The sequence below is a fragment of the Oryzias latipes genome, chromosome 19 (genome assembly GCF_053564925.1).
Source record: "Oryzias latipes strain Hd-rR chromosome 19, Olatipes_Hd-rR_3.1".
In the NCBI taxonomy this organism is placed as follows: domain Eukaryota; kingdom Metazoa; phylum Chordata; class Actinopteri; order Beloniformes; family Adrianichthyidae; genus Oryzias; species Oryzias latipes.
This window is the reverse complement of record NC_136255.1, coordinates 2,413,438-2,428,128: the sequence shown is the minus strand read 5'-3', so window position 1 is coordinate 2,428,128 and position 14,691 is coordinate 2,413,438. Positions and strand designations below refer to the sequence as shown.

Sequence of the window (14,691 nt, the reverse complement as noted above, 5' to 3'; positions counted from 1 at the left end):
TCCTCAAAGGTAGATGAGCGGCGTCTAGACGCTAAAAACCCTTTGGTTCTCCAGAAAAACATGAACATATAAACATACATCACATGCAGCTTTTCCCCAAACGTGTTGTTCACAAAGATGTTTACTTTTAGATGCACTTTAAGTTCAGGTATTTTATTCCTGGTCATTTATTTTGAAAGCAGTTTCTGTCTTAAATAACTTAAAGGAAAGTTTCTATCTACTTGATTTTATTTTTCCTGGGAGAATTTTATTTTTGTTTACACCACATTTGCACTAAATGGTGTCATTTATTTTTAACAAAGACACAATAAATTATTCACAGAATTAATATCTGATTCACAGCTATTTTTTAAATAATACGATATCTATGGTTTTGTTTTTCAAAAGTTAATACCAATGTGCCTGGCAGCTACAAAGTTAATACCAATGTGCCTGGCAGCTACTTGACTTATTTATTTTTTATCCCGTTTACAGCAATTTTGTGTTAAATCATGGCTGTTGTTCATGTTCACTATTGTTTAAACCAATTTTACAGATTTTTCCAAATGAAAATTGTCATTGTTTTTCAAAGAGTTTTACTGATTTCAGAAAGATACACAAAAGTATGTTATTCTTTACACCAAACAGGACACAAGTTGTTCATTATCATTGTGTTTGAAAACTAAAAAATAAATGGGGAAACATTTTCCAAAAAACAGTTTTTCAAGTTCTTCTTTCTTAAAGTTTGATATATCGTGATTTGTTAGAGACGAGATATACAGTACAGATTATTACAATATCGCCATATCGTGATAGTATCGTTATCGTGAGCAATGTATCGTAAATCGTATCATATCGTGAGCTACCCAGTGATTCCCAGCCCTATAAACAATCACACATAAAAACCAACAAAGATCCTTTTGTTAGGCAAAACTCTAAGGTTTAAGCTAAAAATGAATGTAAATTGTTGATCTCTCTCTCTCTCTCTCTATATATATATATAGCTATGTGACAGCTGTGTGACCTCCATTTACCCCATGCAGCTACTACAGAGAAAGTGCAGCTTTTAACCAAGAGTCTCTTCACTGCGATGCATCTGTACTGAACTCTGCCAAAGACAACAGGGCGCTTACTGCTCGCCTGCCCAGCCTGTACTTAAAATTCTGCTTTATGGTTGGCGATCCAGTCCAGTTGCTATGTACACTGGTACAGCAGGGGGCAATGTTTACTCCTTCAGTCAGCTGTAAGACACTTCACAGCTTGTCTACATCAGTGTTTTTCAACCTTTTTTGAGCCACGGCACACTTTAACCTTGACAAAAATCCCGCGGCACACCAGCATCCCCCAAAAAAAAAAAAAAAGCAGAAACTCATAGTCTGTTTTGATCTACAGCCCCCCCCCCCCCCCCCCCCCCCGGCAATCTGACGTGCATTTTTGTGATAATTGTGGCAGAAAAGTTAAGTTACATACAAACTGTATGTTCGTTGTGTTTTCAAGACGCTGTCCCTTTAAGCCAATGCATCATGGGAGATGTAGTGTGAAAACTGCGAGAAAACGGCAGAAAGACTCGCGTCTCTGAGCTTCATGGTTTTGTTCACTTGTTCCACGGTCTGATACCGGATTCTGTGGAAAGTTACACCGCTAAAGACGAGCTTTAGCTGGTGTTTTTGTCGGAACTGACTGAGTTATGAGCTAAATTGGAACAAGGAAGTGGAGACTTTAACCAATTCTGATTGGTCAGACTGATGACATGTGATTAAGCCTTCAAGAATGATTGGTGGAGTCGTGGAGACAGTAAAAGCTGCGGGACTTTTCCTTACACAGTTATAGCTGCAGCTATTTCGCGTCATTCTTATCAAAATGTCTTTAATAGAATCAAATAAACACAAAGAAAAAAGTATTTTATGATCGTTTATATTCCTAACTACTCAGTGTTTTATCAGGACCTGTTTGGATGAACAAAGAGCTGATTTCCTGGAGATGGGAAATGCTTTTAGATCAGTTAATGAGGGCAATTTCCCACGGCACACTTGACCATCTCCCACGGCACACTAGTGTGCCGCGGCATACTGGTTGAAAAACACTGGTCTACATCACCAACATTTAAATTGGTGGTCCTGTTTTGTTGCAGATGCGCAGCTTTGTTAAAATCCAAAGGCTCTCATAGTCTTCTCTAGTCTTTATAGGACTGTTACGTCATGGGTCATGTGGCATATTGTTTGGTCACACAATTATCGTCAAACATACTCTGAAACGTTTCACATCTATAGTACAAGTGTATTGTTCTTGTCAGAGTAAGGACTGATGCTACGACACGAGCAGATACGTGTTCTGTGTCCGAGAACAGAACCAGAACATTTCTACACAAACTTCAAAAAGCTGCACTTAGTCAGTTATGTGAAACTAGCTTGGATTTAATGCAAAATGTAAAGACCCATAAAATTAAAAGAACAGAAAAACCTGCGATTCCTAACAGAAACCAAGTTTTAAAGTTAAAATACATTAAGATTCTGTAGAGTGGTTTATGCCACAAATACAGGGAATACATAAATCTTCATTATCAGAAAAATATATATATATTTCACCAACCAAACTATTTGACATTTAGGTTATTTTTCCACACAGCAGTAAATGTGTCTGCTGGAAGCAGCAGCAGCAGCAGCCCTGCGATCACCAAGACCATTAAAATCTAAACTAACCGTCGCAGTGCAGCTCCAGGTCTATACCTGCCCGTCTTCATGACAACACGGCTGGCACTGCCGTGAACAAATCAACCCTTTGTCTGGAAACATATCATCACAGCTGCTGTGCTACTTTGACAGGAGAAGAAGAACTTTTTTCAGGATTTTCCTCTTTGCTGGGGATTGAATCTAAGCAATGTGCTCTTAGTTTTCTTCATGAACCATTTGGACCGTGACCACAGCCCCAAACCCTCCACATACTGGTTATGAAACTGTGCCCACAGCACCACAACCCGGTGGGGCGGGTCATCGTTTGTACTTTTTTTTTTAATGTAACAAACGGTGGACAGAAACACCTCAGCAAACAGTTAATGAACAGACAAGAGGGAAAAAGGTGACAGACTACTCAGCCACTGCTACCTTTACTTACATGGGGGGGTTTGAGTCTTATCTCACGTGTGTGTCAGATTGCGTTGTGCACTCTGCTGTTACGTAACCAAAACAGCGATTACACACAAAGTCGCGTCATGCATTGACATGTGGAGGAATACAAAGAGTCCAAAGAACGCCCTGTGAGTCTTTAGACGATTCTGACCTAAACCTCACATTCCAGAGACACAAAAACAAGGAGTTCCCTCCTGCACCAGCCACACAAGCTCAGAATAATGCAATGTTTGTGTGTGAACAACACTCAGAACACACTAAAGCAGCCGCATGGCACCATAACAGAGCTGCACAGACACGAGCATCAATACGACCAATCACAGACAAAGTCACCAGGAAACCCTTAACACCAGGGTTACTTTAACTTCTTTGATCCACAGAACAAATGTTCATTTAAAAGCAGGAGTTACACAACTCTAAACCTTTGCTCATGTGGTTCACAGTCAAGTGGACTTCAAGGTCTGTGGAGTAGACGACTGATGCATTGAGCTGTGACATGACTGGTTAACTATACATTTCTGATTACCAACACCCTTTTAATCTGGTAAAAAAAAAACACTCTGGTTTCATCGAAAATGATATAAAATGGTACAGTTCAGTCCAGACAACCAAAAGCTCTCTCCAGTGATCTAGTTTTTGACAGCAGTATTTCAAATGTTAGCAGGTAGTAGAAACATAAATTGTAGAAACAAAGAAATAGAAAGTGTATCTGTGACGGGTTTGACAATGATCCTGCAAAGACCTCCAGGGTTTAGATCTAATCTGTCCAAGCAGTGATGGATAACAGGACAGTGATAAAGAGGAAGATCTTGCAGATAAGAATACTCCAATGCTACGAACAGCCAAGTAATTTATAGGACTTTAGTTACTAGAAGACCAAAGCTCGGCTTGGTTAACTGACTTCAAATGATCCTTTACTGAAGAATGCTCAAAATGAAACGTCTACCTTTCCTGAATCACTAGTAATGTAAAAAAGTTTTTTTTATAACCAAATTAAAAAATTTTGAACTGGAAAACTGACATATGAATTGATATTTAATTGAAATGGAATGAATGTCAGACATCGTCTGGGTGGTCTAGTTTTTGCTTCAGCTGGCAAACTGAAGAAATGCCAACCTCTTTTTGTCCGTTGAAGCCAAACCAGATGGCAAAGCTCTTGGTAGAAACCGGCGGCCAAACCGGCGGCCACCAGAGGTCCCACAGCGTCACACAGCTCATCCAAAGTTGATCGTGTCATGTGGAATTGTTGGATCCACAGCTCCTCTGGAAAACTCCAACCACCATTTCCCAAAATCCCTTCATCTGTAGCCCCTCCCACATGTAAGGAGTTCGCTGCTTCACGGTGATGATGAGCGATAGTGCCGTGGCAGATATATTGATCAAATCTGTCACACATCTAACATTTTAGTGTGATGGAAACTGAGCTCATGAAACGAATCAGGTCTTGAGTTCATGAGGGCACAGGAGGTAAAAAACCAAGAAAAACCACGACTGGATCAGCCAGAGCAGACCCCAACCTTTCTTGAGCCTGGCATCTTAAGACTGTACGAAGTAAACCAACATGGCTTTCCTCGCTGTCCGTCACAAAGTCAGAAAGCATCCAGAAACACCGGTGTAACAGCAAAGACAGCAAAGACGTGATCCTGGACAAAAATCTGAGACAGCAGCAAACACCATAAAGAAAAGTCTGAAAACCTGCTTGGAGCTGAAAAGCAGCACTGTGTGAGGCAGAGCAGCATCTCCGTCATGTGACTCACTAATCCTATTGAATGTGTCTAGCCTATAAAACCAACTAAGCTCTCACCAGAGCCGGCCACTGTATGTGCTTGGCCTTGGTTCCCGGCAGCAGGCCTCCTGCTCCTGCTCCTCCTGCGGCTCCCTCCTTCCTCTTGGCCCAGACCAGCTGGTGCTCCAACAGAAACAGCTGGAAATCCTCGTAGACCTTGACCCACTCTCTCTTCTCCCACTCCTGGTCATCGAATTCCACATAAACCTAAAGGAGGAGGAAAAAAAGGATTCATTACAAACATTCCTGTCAAATGAAGTCATCCAAAACGGAGAACACGGATCAATTCTCCAACAGACTCGACCAGCATTTGAGAAACACAACTTTGCTTTAGAAGTCTAGCACAGGAGGAACGGTATTTGTTCTGGAAAATGTTTAAAATAAAAATGAAAGATTAAGAGAACATAAACTAGAAAAAAGGTCAAATATACAAGGAGAAGGAACATTTCATTGAAATCCTAAAACAGAAAGCTACAACGCGTAACCTTAAGTGTAAATTTACGCTCAACTAGCACGAAAGATGGGAGACCGTGAAGGGGGAAAAAAAAGCAGGAAGTTCTCCGTTTTTCCTAGCCGTTATATTTTGGGCTGGAGCTGCCAACAGTCAGACATCCAGCGGTGAGAAGAAAGGAGGAGAGGTTACAGAATCTAAACAGCAGTGGTGTAATGTTACAGGATGACATCATCCGTTCTGAACAGATGACAAAGAGACCATGAGCACAACACCCCATGTGTTTGTGAAATCTCTCCACCACACCCCACTGTCAACGACACGTGCAAATGTTTCAGATGTTTGTTTCTTCTTTGTTCACGTTAAATTTGGAGGAGTTGATGCTGCAGTCAGCTTCACCCATGGAAGGAGGCCGCTAGAAGCAACTGAACACATCTTCCTTTGTTTCCTGCACAACACCGAGAGGGTAAAGAGGGTCAAAGTTTATCCATCTCCATGACCCCCTAGGACGGTTGCCCCGTGGTTAAACCCTAATGCCTCACATGTACTTTATCCCATTCACAGCAAGTCACTCAAAAGATGAGCCGGGGTCACCACAGCCGCACAGCATTCAGGTCGATCTGGAAGGCAAATCATTTACTTCTGGGAAAAAAAAGCGTCTGGACATGACCTCTGAACTGTCCACGGGGTGCCAGCGTGAGTCGTGGTATAATTTTATGCTAAAGAGCAGATCTAAAGATAAAACATGTTGCACAATCTACATTCATACACACAGGACTGAGGCCAAAAGGGCTTACTGTACAGCATTGTGTTGCCATGACAACCACTGTAGTAAAATATCCTTATATTTGATCAGGGTCCGAATCTACAGTTCCAAAATCCAGTGCCCTAGAAATTTCCCAGAAGTCTCTGTGCAAAACCAGTGTGCATCAATGCTCACTAGATCGGTGAACTTAGACCACAATGCATTGCAACGGAACAATTTTTGCCAAAAAGATGTGTTTTTTAAATAAACCATCTACGTTTTTATCTTCAGAAGGCAGTGGACTCATAAATAATCATCGCCAAACGCTCATATTACCTAGATTTTAACTTAGTGAAATCGATGACGTCATATCTGCCGTTTAAAAAAACAAAAACAAAAAAGTAGTGAGCGTGGTGTCAGAATTGCTTTCAAAATTCAGGGCACTATCCCTATCTAGTTTGTTAGTCGTTAGAGGTTGGGTGGAATTCAGACAGCCTAAAACTCATGGATGGTGACTATCCTGTAAGATGGTCACCATGATCCTATCCATCTCAGTGCAGCATGTAGAACAAATGAAGGCATAAGAAGGCATAAGTCTTCCCCTTGTTGTAAACATAGCATGTCAAACTCTTTCAGACTGCGGCCGAACGCGCACACATGCATTGACCATCGTCGCCTCCTTCTCATGCTTTCCAGCCTCACCTTCATGCTCCCTCCCCCACTGTTCTCAGCAGAGGCAGAGATGGAGGGATCAACGAGTGCATGCCTCCTCATTCAGACTCCCATCCTCCTCCCCGCCCGCCCGCCCGCCCGCCACAATGGCCGTCCGGAGTGATCCGAGTGATCGCTCCCAGCCAGCAGAGCCTGAAGTGCAGCCGCCCGCCCCCCTCTCCCCTTTGTCTGCGGTCCGTCCACAAATCACCGCTGCTTTCCAACCACCTGAATGAATCTGCTTCACAGCACAAAGTTCACCCAAAAACAAACCTTTTGGGTCCCAAAGACTCATTTGATCTGCAGCTAAAGGAGGAATTCCAAACCAAATCCTGGACCCGCACATGATCCACCATCCTGCGTCAGTCTCCATGTTTTTATCCTGAACAAGGAAGCTCCAGGGAAGTCTTTGAAATGATCTTACAGCTTTTAGAGGAAGACCAAGACATTGTGATTTCAATATGTAGGACTCTAAATCCCATTTCTAATTGATCCTTTAACTTATTAATGAAAATAAAATGCAGTGGAATTAAACTTTAAAAGAAATGCTTTGTTCATTATTATTTATTGGTAAACACTATGATTTTATGTAATTGTAAATGTGTTTTTTTAAAGACTAAATCACATCATTCCTAAATATAACGAGAAAACCTTTTTCTCTGCCATTTCATTTCCATTTAGCTTTTTGTTTGACAGTTTGGCCCTAAAGCAGAAAAAAAGCTCCTGGATTATCGGGCGTCTGATTGGTTCAACTGCCACAGAGGCGTGAGGATGTGCCGTTATTTCTGAGCCGTACCGCCGGTTTCATGTCCAAATTCTGCCTGCAGGACTTTGCATTCTCTCTTCAGGAAACTTGTCCTCATGGGACCTGGACAGAGGCACTTCCAGTATCCTCTACGTGTGTTTGAAGAAGCTCGTTTCTGGAAAAAGGCCAGTAACACAACCTTTCTGGTTGGCTGCCTGACCGCGCATCACCACACACACAAATCCAGTCCTTTATATACGGCAAACATTGCACCTCTTGTTTTAGTTTTTTTTTTTTTTTTTTAATTCAGTAACTGGAGCCAGATGAGTTCACTGGGTAATCACAGGGTGGCTAAAGATGGCGACAAACACAAAAGTCCACCAATATTTTTATCTATTTTCAAACGCTCCCAGTGGTCGTTTAATTATGATTATGTCGTTTTTAGCCAAAGTCTAAAAAACCTGTGTGGTTAAAGACATATTTTCTGCACCACGGCTGGTGCAGAAGTAAGCCTCTGCTGATATCCCATCATCCCTTTCTGCAGCCCCTCACACCCACAACCCAACATTACCAGTGCAACAAATATGGCGAACAATATTGTAGCTATGTAGACGTTCAGATTAGATCAGATTCCAGCTCAGACAGGGAAAACAAAGATGTTCGTGGATCCATTTGTCTGCAGGTGGGTGCATCAGATTTGAGCAGGGTGACTTTTGTTCACCCATTTCAGTTGCTGCGTCACAAATACAGTTATTCCCCCCGTTCTCACGGTGGTTAGTACGCATCTTAAAATACGCAAATGCGGAGAGTCCCACCGCCGTTCATCACCGATCTGTCCCCATCAAAAACCCTCTGAAACATACAAGATACTTTGTGAAACATGTATAAAAGTCTATTTTAAAGTCTATATTATTCAGATCATTAGACTGAACCGTAACATACTTTATAACAGCAGGAGTGTCTCTCTGTGTCTTAAAACTAAGAGCCCATTCTTATTGAAACGTCAATAAGCGGGGGAACACTGAATGATCTGTTCAAAGGGGGGTTTTGTCTGCTCCTGATCCATCACGATTTGAATAAAGACAGAAGAAAATTCTGAAATTCTGAATTCTTTTATATTTGTCCTCCATTGGGAGAAAAATGCTATGACATATTTAAAAACCAAAAACACTTTTTATTTAAATCAATCTGTCATTAATCAGCTAAATACCAAGCACTGTGGACATCACAAACCCCCACTCCATCTAGGTTATGAGGGAATCACTCCGGTTTCTCAGGTAGAATCTGCCTCGCTGAGCTTTTCTGGGTTATGTGGCAATCACAAAAACCAACAGACTCAAGAACACTAATTGTTACCCGATCCCTCACTGGAGTGCTCCGTGCGTGTCATTGAAAGATGACAAAGCAGAGTCTCAAGGGTGAAAATACAGCTAGAAATCCCTTTGCTGACAATCAAGTGTGAGAAGGGAAAGCTGTCAATGTTCTGACAGAGGAGGTCGATGCAGAATCGTCTTACTTCATGCTCTCCAGCAAATAACCCTTGTGCCGTCTTGTGGGGTCCAGATGACCCCACTCCCAACGTTAACGTGCCTCCAAGGCACATTAACGTTGGGAGTTGGGTCATCTAGACCCACTAGACAGTGCTCTGAACCTTTTTTCTTCAATGATTTGTGATCTTCACTGGTGTCCATGAATTACATGAAATCTTTCCACCTTTATCCACCTTTGTCATGGTAGGGGGAACATGTCAATGGAGGGGGGGGTCATCTGGACCCCACAAGACAGCACAAGGGATAAAGAACAACATCAGCTGACAGACTACCCCCATCTTGAGAGCCAGGAAGAAAGACGGGATGTGTGTGAATGTACATGTTGTCTCCACGTTTGTTTAAAGCTGATTATAAACCTTTAGTGCTCATTAACTATGATTGGTGTCCATGCTGGTAATGCATTTTACAGAGCTCCTTTTCTAGAGTTGATGCTGATCTGCTCCCACATGTTAACACTGCTGCTCCTTGCATCATGTGAGGTACCAGCATACACCTACCAGCAGACAAAACAACTGATGGGCAGATACAAGTCAGAGCCACTGCGCGTCTGCTGTTTTTTCTTTTAACTCTTGTGAGTAACAGGCTGATGAAATGAAAAATCCGTCCTCTGCACATCTTTCTGTTTGGCTGGATTCGCCGTCACAGAACCACACTAACCACTTCCTGCAGTCTGTATTAGCCGAGGTAAGGAAAACGTTTGCAGCCAATGAACTGTGCGAAGTCAGTTCATCTGTCATTTATAGCGAAGACGTTTTCACGCTCAATCCCTTCAGACCATAGGAGAGGAAGACATCCCTCCAGCTCCTCTAATAAAGGAAACAGAGATGCAGTGTGACAGAGATCAACTGCAAAGGCATTTAAAACCATGTGTGAAGGCTGTAAATACAGAGGAAAAAAGGATGTACAAGGAAATACTGCAATCAAACCTTATGTACCACACAGCTTACGACTACCTTTTCTGCACCTTTATACTTTAAACTATCAGTGCATGAATGGACGTTTGGATATTTTCTATGATTTGAACCAGACCTCTGGTTCTCATGAGGACCTTCGGTTCTGGCAAGGCCAGCAGCAACGGTGGTAGAAAACAGGAACTCACACATGCAGCGACCACTAGGAGGAGGATTATTTAGTCACAGAGTACACACATGCTGCAAATGAATAAAATGCTCATCCAGTCTGTTGCTATAGTAACTGGAAGCAGGAGTGAGCTCCCAGCATAGGTGCACACAGACACACATCTGAGAGGGAGAAAACAAAGGAGACGCTTCAGTTGCATCACTTCCCAGTGTCTAACACTGTTAATGTGGTCTTTTTATCCCAATCACAGACATTTGCATCAACAATCAGCATCATCTTGGACCAATTCTTAGGGTTCAAGTGACATGAAAGCCAGCTGGTGTTTGTCGTCGTGACTTTTGTGGGCTCAAGAGAAGAATGTTAACATGGACCTCGCTCCACAGTTAAGGCTAAGAACGAGTGACGATGAGAAGAATCAGCCCCAGCAAACCATCGTATAAAGACAAATGTATACAGGTTTACTTTTGAGAACAGTTGGTCCATAAAACTGTTCACGTCGCCCAATGACGTGGTGAGAACTCAAATGAAATCAAACATTTATAAACTCCATCATCTAGAACACTCAATCCCACATGAACACCTGTTCAATTGCTACTAAACTGTGCCTCAATAAAATGGTGAAAAACTATAAAGAAAACACTGGGAAGATGCATCCCGAGTGTTATGATCCATTTCTGACCTTTAAAAAAAAGAAAAAGAAAAAGAAAACAGCATTTGTTGTTTTGGAAGCAGATAATCTGCCCATCATCGGTGGATGAGATGACGTCTGGCTGGCTGCGCCGCAGCTTTGCAGCAGCCAATAGGCATGAGATGCAGGACTGTACGACCAACCAGAGAGAGCAGCCATGTTCTCAAAACTGTATGGGTTAGGGTGAGAGAAGAACACAAGTGTGCCTCCTACTGATCAAAAATGTTAAGAACCAAGATGGAAAACATTGTTGTGCTGTTGTTTACACATGTCCTTTCACCCATTTAGTATAACAATAATCCATAAAGTACAAAGGCTTTCACACCTTGGATTCATCTGTAATGAGTAATCTGTCACTTCTGTCTCATAAAACATACATGTTCAATGTTCACATTGACTTACAATGTTGCCTTTTTAATGCTATGCAACTTCTCTCCAGTCCTTTTAATAATCATGTTTCAGGCGTTGCACACTACAGCGTACACATCTACGGACGCAGACACAGCCTCTTCATCAAAATCAAAAATCTAACGCATTAAGCTTAACGAACAGACAACAAAAAACCCACAACAGAAAAATGTACACAATGCCAAAATGAAGACAAGTTTAAAAGAAAGAGCTGACGGGGCAGACGCTGTTCCAATGGTACTGTCAGTAGTGACATCCTGATAGTTGTCATTTGGTTACCAGGTCAAACAGAGGTCATCTCTAAGAGCTACACATTAGTGGAAGAAAACATCTGAGAGTGGTGACCTTGTGTGACCCTGATATCATGTAGAGATCTCGACACTAAAACCAAACTGTGTCCTTAAATGCAGGGTTCCACAGCACACAACCTTCTCTGTTCCTTCATGCATATCTGCCGTTTCACATTTGTTTGGGGTGACCACAGCAATGCGAATCCCAAGACGACAAGTTTTACGCCAAATGTCCTTTTCCTGATGAAGCCCTGGGCTGTGGCTAAGCCCGTGAAATTCCATTTTGGCACCAAATCATTTTTAGGCGGTTCCTCTATAAAGACTAAAAGGAGAATTAGCTTCTGATGTTTAGCAACAGATGTGATGAGGAATGCCTTGTTTTCACAGCTAAGGTCAGCTAAAAGAAACCTTAAAGAACCCCTAAGCGTGGTTTGACCAGAATAAAAAAGAAAAAGAGGAGCCCTAAAATGACCCGAGTGATTCAGCTTCCACAACACACAGACAGACTGAACTCTGCGAGGAGAGAGGGTCTGTTGTGGATGTTCTCTGGGATGGAAGTAATGTGAGGAAGAGGGGCAAAATAAGGCTGCAGACAAGCTGAAGTAATGTCCAATGACAGCATGAAGAGACTCTCCCTCTTCCACAAGGTCAGTCTCGTCCCACAGAGGCAGCACAGCAGATACAAGGTCAGAAGAACAGAGCAGCCGGTGAAGATGAACACAACAGTACACAACAGTTTGAAAGGACGGTCACGGAAGACAGACAACCGGCTAGACGACGGCTGATAAAGACGGCAAGAAACAACAGATGAATGAGTTTATGGGATGTGACTTAGCGACCCCTTTCGTTTTCCTTCAATTATCTCTGCGGGGACGGATGTGTTGGGTCTGTGAAATGAATTTACTGGGAGAGTTGGAGCAAACTGAAGACCGGCAGTGTTTTATTCTAAACAAATTAAAGACTGCAGACACTGAGATTAACGCTGTCATTCCTAAATCTTTTCCTGTGCAACAGCCATAAGAAAGCAAAGCTGGAAACCCTGGAAGAATTAGGAATAAACCACGCAAAGAACACGTAAATGAATAGGTAGTTCATGCGTGAAAAGTCTGTTAGACAAACGTGGAACGGTCGTGGAAAGACACAAATTGCCGTATGCATCGCACAAAAAACCTTCATGATTGCATAGGTTTCACATAATTATTGAACATAAACTACGTAAAACAACCATAAGCTGAGCAATTCTAAACCTACCAAAATTTTTAAAACAACTCTAATTCACGGGAAGACCCGTCGGCTGAAACCCTCGACGGAAATCTGCACAAATCGACGAATGCAAGAAACACTTCCGCATATCACGCATGTACCATGAAAGACAGAAAATGTATGCGTGAAAAATATGTGACATAGCCTGAACATATGACCATATCATTAGCAAAACCCTTAGACATCAGGCCCTTCATTGAATCTTATATGGGAAGTTCGACATGTTGTACAAAAGTATTTGTTCTGCAGTTCAGATTAAAAAGGATTTTTCATAAAAACAAGTATAAATTCTGATTTTACATACGTTTAGTAAAAGAAAACTTTTTTTACCAGCTTTTTCCTAATCTGAACCAAAAAATAAAATGTTCAAAGTGAGACAATAAAAGTCCGTAGAAGAATGAACATTACATGGACGTTTGTTTTGTTTTTTACATTTGAAAAGGAGGGCTGTGTGGACAGAGATGGAAAAGGTGAAAACTCTGACCTTTCTAAGGTTACTGCATTTGTGCCCCCCCTCCATGGTTCCATCTATGTCCACGTTTGTCTAACTGACTTTTCCTCAGCTTCCTGTGTCACATGGCGTCTCACTTCTAAGGTTTCATCTACAGCTGGGCGTTATGGCCTTTATTTAGTGTCTTATTTTAAGCTGCATTACCACATTGTAATTTGATGTAAACTATTCATGAACAGAATTTACAAAATCGCTGTTTCAGCATTTAAAATGAGATATTAGGATCTAGGATTTTGGTCATATGGCCCAGCCATATATTAGTACTGTACAAAACATTTAGACAAATGCAGATAAATGCTTTTGAAACCAAAGTACTTTTCAAAAAATAGAAAAAAAATAACTGCATAAATAAAGTTCAACTAAAGACAAATCCAAATCTACCTTTTGCCTTCAAACCAGCATCAATTCTAATAGGTTCACTTACACAGGTCTGAGATTCAGTAGAATCATGATCAGGTTTATGATCGACCGTTCCCAATAAACACCTGATGATCATCAATGTGACACGTAGGTCAAAACCCGGTCATGAGGCAAAACAAAACACAGCTGTTATAAGGTTTCAACGTGGCTGAGGAACAAATCAACCAGAATGAGGTTGTAAAAGACTGAGCACAACAACAAGACAAGGTTCTTCTACTGCATGAACAAGTTCTCCACCAGACAAATGTTGAAGTCTTCTTCAATGGCTTTTGAGGAAGCACAAAGAAATGTTGAGGTTCGTAGACACAGTGGTTGATCAAGAAAGAACGACACATTAAACTTATAAAAATAAATGTCAGCTAGACTAATGACTCCAAATCTGAAATATCTGATTCCAAATGTTTGGAAAATGCTGAGTTCCTTCAAAAACTAAGCCAGTGTACCTAGAATAATAACAGATGCCTTTTGAAGGCAAAGGGTGGAAACAGCAAATATTAATAATAATAATAATAATAATGGATTGGATTTATCTGCGCTTTTCAAGACACCCAAAGCGCTTACAGTGTGTCCATTATTCATTCACTCCTCATTCATACTTGGTGATGGTAAGCTATGGTTGTAGCCACAGCTGCCCTGGGGCAGACTGACAGAGGCGTGGCTGCCATTTCGTGCCTACGGCCCCTCTGACCATCACCGGGAGCATTCATACACATTCACACACAAGTGGAGCCACACTGGAGGCAAGGAGGGTGAAGTGTCTTGCCCAAGGACACAACGACATTTTGGCTGGTGGGAGCGGGGATCGAACCGCCAACCCTTCGGTCATTGGACGACCCGCTCAACCACCTGAGCCACTGTCGCCCCTATAGATTTATCTATGGATCATTCACTACATTCTATTGATGAAAATAAAGGATTCATGGTGATTTAATTGTTGTA

At 41.8% G+C, this 14,691-nt stretch overlaps 1 protein-coding gene across 2 annotated transcripts in view; it reads right to left on the bottom strand.

The window, feature by feature from the left end:
- jmjd1cb (jumonji domain containing 1Cb) overlaps window positions 1-14,691 on the bottom strand; it is a 98,430-nt gene that overhangs the window by 50,194 nt on the left and 33,545 nt on the right. For both annotated transcript variants that reach the window (XM_023949613.2, XM_023949614.2), the window contains exon 2: window positions 4,909-5,097. In XM_023949613.2, coding sequence (XP_023805381.1) covers window positions 4,909-5,097 — 189 coding nt within the window. The remainder of the gene's footprint in view (window positions 1-4,908; window positions 5,098-14,691) is intronic.